The sequence below is a fragment of the Juglans regia genome, chromosome 2 (genome assembly GCF_001411555.2).
Source record: "Juglans regia cultivar Chandler chromosome 2, Walnut 2.0, whole genome shotgun sequence".
Classification (NCBI taxonomy): domain Eukaryota; kingdom Viridiplantae; phylum Streptophyta; class Magnoliopsida; order Fagales; family Juglandaceae; genus Juglans; species Juglans regia.
The window spans coordinates 11,882,728-11,889,320 of NC_049902.1; the positions used below are offsets into that span (position 1 = coordinate 11,882,728).

The 6,593-nt window shown below is 34.1% G+C and overlaps 2 protein-coding genes across 2 annotated transcripts; both read right to left on the minus strand.

The window, feature by feature from the left end:
* Positions 1-300: 300 nt before the first annotated feature.
* On the minus strand, positions 301-1,642 carry LOC118347657 (thiosulfate/3-mercaptopyruvate sulfurtransferase 1, mitochondrial-like). The gene is made up of 2 exons (XM_035687671.1): positions 1,395-1,642; positions 301-510 (listed from the first exon to the last, which is right to left on the minus strand). Exons 1-2 carry the CDS (start codon positions 1,494-1,496, stop codon positions 301-303), a joined length of 312 nt encoding a protein of 103 aa, XP_035543564.1. The 5' UTR covers positions 1,497-1,642.
* A 3,065-nt stretch (positions 1,643-4,707) lies between these two features.
* On the minus strand, positions 4,708-6,239 carry LOC109019378 (ribonuclease H-like). The gene is made up of 2 exons (XM_019001660.1): positions 5,996-6,239; positions 4,708-4,769 (listed from the first exon to the last, which is right to left on the minus strand). Exons 1-2 carry the CDS (start codon positions 6,237-6,239, stop codon positions 4,708-4,710), a joined length of 306 nt encoding a protein of 101 aa, XP_018857205.1.
* Between the last annotated feature and the right edge of the window lie 354 nt (positions 6,240-6,593).

The window sequence follows — 6,593 nt, forward strand, 5'->3', positions numbered from 1 at the left end:
ATTCTGTTTTTTTATATCAAAATTATTTCATTGGCACCGGGTATCCAGGAAAGCTATCCCGACTAATTCAGGGTGCACAGGCCCTCGGCAAAGATTACCTGCAAGTGCACGTTGAATAATTTAATGGGAAGTTCCCTTAGTTTGATGGCCCCAAGAGTATCTATTCAGGTTTTCGAACCCAAGGCATACGATTTATACAGCTTGCTCCAGGACCACTAAACCACCCCTTGGGGTTATATATATATATAGTTATATAAAAGACCAAGCAAAAGATATTTCCACCTGAATAGAATACTATACTCAAGAAAAATAAGCAGATACCTTGAGATCAGGCTCCTTGAGATTAGCATGGAGCCAATCAGCGGAAACAACAGGCTCATTTGCAGATAATGTTCGAGTTGAAAAATTAGTTCTTCTGCCAACCATTGAGGAAGCCATAACGAAAGGAATCCGAAGTGGCGTTTTATAAGCTGTAAGGGTGGGAGTAGCTTGAAAGTGAAATGATCTATTCTGCAAGTAATATAAAGACCATTTCAACTCATATTACCATATGATATTACACGAAAGGGCATAATAAGAGTGGAGGGATACCTTCAGCTCATTAAGACCATTTTAAGACACAAACGCAAAGTTTTACCATCACACTAATAAACACATAATTGTCAAACAATTACATGATAAACGAATCTCTTGAAAATTTTCCAAATTTGGTTTAGACCTTCAAAATACATCAAAAACATGTAAAAACAGATCATACGCTATAGAATTTGCAGTGATATCACTTCATAAGTCTCGTAGAAATAAGCATTAAATGCCTCTATGCGTCTTAAAAAATAAAAATACTAATCGTCGGTGCCTCTTTATTGCAAAAAGTCTGTACATAAGATACATCGGCAAAGTTTCAAACAAGTCCATACCCGATGCTTCAAACATAACGATAACCATTAGAAAAAAAATAATAAACAAACACAAAGTCCAAAACAGCTTCCTTCCATTCTGCAATGCCACTAAGTTGATGCATATACTGAAGAATAGGGGCCCGATACAAAACGAAGAAAAACTGTGAAATTCGCAAATTTCCACTTTACTTTCTAGAAGCATATTCATCGGTAAAGCGCTGATATGTGGAAAAACCAACGTCCCAAAATGAGAGCCACCACAAAAATTCAAAATTCAATAAGAAAATTACAAAATATATACACCGACCAACGAAGAAAAACGCCCACAAGGCCAAAACCAATCAAAACAAGCATTAAATCAAAATATAGACAAATACAATCACAGATTCTCTTATCAGTAAAAATTCAAGAATTCGAACAAATAAACGAAACCCACAAATGTTTTAAAATTTAACACACCCAGATTTGTATTTCTAAGAAAAAATTGGGACATACGGTGAAGTAAGAAGTCAAAAGTCGGGGCTTGTGAGTGACAGAGTAGGATGAGTGAATCAGGCAATGACCTAAACGAGTCCTCGTTAGAATAGCTGATGCCATTACTCAGAGACCATAAGAGTTGATGTCAGGCTATTTGGGGTTTTTGGGGATTAGATATACGTGAAAAGAAGCCAAAGTACTTGTACTGCCGCTTGAGCTAGATGAATAGTGGGGGTCTCCAGAGTCCAGAGTCCAGAGTCCAGAGCCTCGGCCCTCTACCGCTGCCGCACTTATTTACTTCAAATAATGTGTTTTTTTATCTGCCTATTTGGATTGCCATGTATCAATCACATCTCGTATCATTTTACTTTTTTAAATATTACTTAAATATAAATATTTTTTAATTTTTAATATTTTTTTCTAATTATTATAATTTTTTTAAATTTTCAAAATTAAACATAAAAAAAAAAATTAAAATTTTTTCAAATTTTAAAATAAAAATTATATTAAAAAATTATATTCTAACAATATTTTAACTTTATAAAATTTTTATTTAATTTTTTCTTTCTCATTTCTTAAAATTCAATAAAATATCTTAACTGAAATCGTTTCACTATTACTCACATATTTCTCATTTTATCACATCTCATTTTAACATTTAAATTAGGCCTAATTCTTCTTTAAAATAGGATAAAGGGAGGTTGTGATTTAAATAATAAGATTTAAAATAAGAAATAGTTTTTTTTATTTTTTATTTCTTAATTTTTATTAAATATTAAAACTATTGTTTAAAAATAATTGTTATAGATATAAAGTGATCACACAAACTATTGTGAAAAGTTTTTCTTCTTCTTCCCCCGCAACCCACTCCCCCTCCCTCCCTTCTCTTATCCCTTCCCCACGTCGCAAACCAGCATCCTTGTGCTCAACAAATACTTGATGTTGTTCATCGAAGTTAGCCCTAGCAAACAACAGACGTCATCGCCGCCACTCCCATTTGTTGCCGGTAGGTACACCGTTTTTTTCCCACCATTTCTCCTATTAGCATATATAAAAATACACGCCAGATGGTGGCCCACTAGTTCAATATAAATACATATACTTGTACATAGAAAAAGATATAACAGAAAAATAAAGTTTAAAATATAATGTTTTAATATTATTATTATTTTAGGATTTGAAAAAATTGAATTGAGATTTGAAAAAGTTGAACTGTTTATTATATTTTGTATAGAGATTTGAAAAATGTGTAATAATAAAATGAGATGAGACGAAAATTTTATGTTTTATCTTATGCTCCAAACCAGCCAAAATCTTGTAATCCTCTTCATTTGTGATTCGCTCTCTTTCTTCTTTGAACTTTCCCTCTTTGTTTCGATTTCTTCAATGGCTAAGTATGGAAATACAGGTTTTATCATCTCCCTTCCCCCTCTCAGCGCTTTTTCTTTACAATTTCTTTCATTTTCTCAACAACCAAACAAAGAACAAGTTATAAATTCATTATTTTTTTTTTTCATTTTCTCAACAACCAAACATAAAGAGAGATATATCGGTTTCCTTTCAATTTCTCATCAACCAAACAAAGAGAAAGAGAGACTTGCCGATAGAGGGCTATCAGCGACGTCATCTGTGCTATTTGTGACTGGCGAACAATGTTCTATTTGGGTGGCTCCAAGAAAGGAAAGGGCGAGGGGACTAGGGCATGGGGTAGTGAAAGAAGAAAAGAAAAAAAATTTAACTACCCCGTCAGTTAGTGAAATCTCTTTATGTCCCTAATATTTTTCTTATTTAAATTCTCACTCAATTATAGAAATTTCCCGATCTTATAACTTGAGCTTTTAATAATTTGTGATAAGTTTTTTCGTCCAACTCCAATCAGATTTTGCAACGACGTGCAAGTTACAATGATATCTATGGATTAATTAGAAATATACATGTGAGTTTCATATAAGATAACTCATTAAATGCATTATAATCTAAATAAAATCGATTTTAAATAAATTCAAAAACTATTAAAAACCTCTAACCACTTTTAAAAATAACAAACAATTGAAAACAAATTAAAGATTTTGACTTAAAAATTCAATAGACATGTCATGTTGTATAAATGGATAGATCAAATCAATTGATATAAATAAATTAGTAGATTTTCCTTTTGTTTTACAACCATACGCGTAGAGATTTTTCATTGGATGCAAGCCTGACTCAAAATAATAACAAATAATAAAATAGAAAAGATTACTTACAAATGAAAACTTTAAAAACTTTTAAACAGCTTTAAATAGAAAAACAAAACACAAAAGTTATCCAGTAAAATATAATTATAAAAAATACTTTTCAAAAAAGTTATTAAAAGAAAAAGGATGTAACACCCATCCTCATAGTGAGACTATAACAAATAGTTTTAGAAAATGAGACAGGAATTATGGACCCTTTTAAAATTTTTTCTCATTTCTTCACAGGATATAAAAAAATATATGTTTTAAAATTAACACATGTTTTTTATATTAAAAGAGAGTTTATAACGAAAATTATTAAATTAAATTAAAAGACCTTTTACAAAAAAAATTGACTTTCATACATTACGTAAAACATGTCTAACATTTTGTCACTCTTCCCTTGGGCCATATATGTCCTAACGCTTCTTATTCATTTTGTTCCTAAGAGGGGAGGGATATACATAAAAACAAAATGAGTCGAATACTCAGTAAACATTACTTCATACTATAAAAATATATTAATATAAGTTTTTATTCATGCATTCATCATTTCTCTACATACTTTACATAAATTATTCACTTCTTTTAAAAACATTACAAGGTTGAGTTTTTCTTAAAAAAGTTTTCATTTCTCGTAAAACATTTCTTACACATTGCATATTCATTCATAATGAAACTAAATAATTCATACATTCATTTACTTTTTTCACTTTTTCTCTAGTCGGTACACACAGTTATGCTCCGTGTGTTGGGGTTAGCAGTCTTTTTATAACAACCCCGCCCTAGAGTGGGACGAGTTGCTACTTTACATCCTGTGATTTGATATTTTTTTTAATAACATACCAACAGTTTATAAAAAGAGACATGTATCAAGAGTTAAAAATTTGAAAAATGAACCTTCCCCATTTCTATCATTTTTCAAAATCCCAAAATAACATGTTTATCAAAATACAAGACGGTCTCATTAATTACAAATTAAAACTATAGTCATCTTCTGGGTAGACACATCTACTCGGTTCACAAAACATCTCAAAATACATGCCCCCAATAGTTTTACAACCAACAAAAGTTTTCAACATCAAAATAAAGACCCAACATAGGCTAAGGGTAGGCTAGACGTCCGGCTCCCCTTCCCTAGCAATGTCTTGCTCCACAGTTTCTTCTTCGACATTTCCTGGACGTTTAAAATATTAAAACAAATGTGAGTTCAATATTCAGTAAATAGTACACCAAGCAGTTAAAATAACATACCTCAACTATTCTTTTCTTTTGAAAGATTACACAAGCTTAAAACATTTAAATAAACATAAAACATTTACATAAAAATTCAAATTCAGTTTCACTTTTCTCTGGTCGGTATACCCTATTACGCCATGTGTATTAGGGTTAGCAGTCTTTTAGACTTGATCTTCGCCCGTGGCCACTGGTTAGAAAATCCCTTAGTCAGGATGGCACCATTGGGTGCACTACCAATGGCACCGATTCGGCATTGCAATATGCCCTTTTCCTTCGAACACACTCCATTTGTTTTCTTGCTCTCTCTCTCTCATTTTCATGTCCTACCGCTTTGGACAGCCGCCTTCGCTCACCCACGCCGGAGAAATGGCAGAAGAAGTCGTTGATGAAGTCGTTGGAGAAATGAATGGAGAAGGAGACTTCGTTGGTGGCGTCGACGTCATTGGCTTCAGCAAAGGAGTAGTTGCATTTTCTGCTTGTACCACGCTAGAGCTTGCGACACAAAATAAACATATAAAGTATAAGAAGTCTATGCATCTTTAGAAATCCAAGCATGAAGATAATCATGTGCTTGCGTGTTGTGTTTAGGTATGATTGTCTTGTGATAAATATGTGAAAGTTTTTTAGAGCAAGTTACTTCATTCCCTGCTCCATTCATGGAGATTCCCATAAAAGCGAATGCAACATGTTCTATTTGGATTGCATGGGAAATGCTCTATGTTCTTACTGTTTGACCGATCACAAAGATCACCACGTTGTTCAGGTTTTTTTATTCTTATTTTTTTTTAATAAAGGAGGACGAAACCCCCGAACTTTATTGGAAAACCCTTACTTATGGCGAACGAAAAGCCTTATATATGCACTCATAACCAACTACAACCAATAAAAAATACTCACACATAGACCCTTATCCAACCAATCAAGTAGAAAAAAACTAGCAATTGCCATGTACGAAAATTTGGCAAACCCAATCTATCCATCCATATCATCCCTCTCACTAATCTAGGAAGTAAATCTAGGATCTCAAATCTCCTCATTAGGCCTTCCTCCTTGCATCGTACTAAAAAATCTACAACCAAATTCCCTTCTCTATATTGATGAACTACAAAGAAATTAATACTGTCAAGTAACTGCAAAAGAGAGTCTCAATAATCCCATAGATACCAGACCGAGCTTTCCTAGCCGTAACCCAATCCACCACCACCTGTGAATCACACTCAATTTCAATATTCATGAACCCCAACTCCCTACACAACTTCAAACCAGCAAGAAGGGCTCTCAACTCAACTAGATTGTTCGTGCCCTGCCCCAAAAATGCAACAAACACAGCAACAAATCTTCCATTAGAATCCCGAATTACACCCCCTCCCCCACATCGGCTAGGATTTCCCCTACAACTCCCATCCATATTAAGTTTCACATGCCCCTCTGCTGGTCTCTTCCACCGCACTAAACACGAAGCATGCTCCTCGACAGAATTTGACTGAATATTTAAAGCCTGAAGCACCACTCGGTCCTAAGTAGTAATAGGCGTAACTTTCTGCATCTGCACTGCAATGCTCCTCAGACACCCCTTCACAGCCAACCAAATACTAGCAACTGATTCTAACTGACCCTCCATCCGAGCCTTACACCTGTGGAACCACAACCTCTAGGTGATCACGCTAGGTAGGAGATGAAGTAACTGCCCACGCAGAGAAGATTTCCTCGCATAGACAAACTAGTGCGCCATCCGAGACCTCCATACCAGGATGCCACCTCC

Bases quoted from the DNA above. Each gene is read 5' to 3' on its own strand.
- LOC118347657 (XM_035687671.1), bottom strand. From the start codon at position 1,496: ATGGCATCAGCTATTCTAACGAGGACTCGTTTAGGTCATTGCCTGATT. The intron at 511-1,394 runs GTATGTCCCAAT...TATTACTTGCAG, and splicing joins TTTTGACTTCTTACTTCACC to AATAGATCATTTCACTTTCA.
- LOC109019378 (XM_019001660.1), bottom strand. From the start codon at position 6,239: ATGGATGGGAGTTGTAGGGGAAATCCTAGCCGATGTGGGGGAGGGGGT. The intron at 4,770-5,995 runs GTATCTATGGGA...TTAAACGTCCAG, and splicing joins GGCTAGGAAAGCTCGGTCTG to GAAATGTCGAAGAAGAAACT.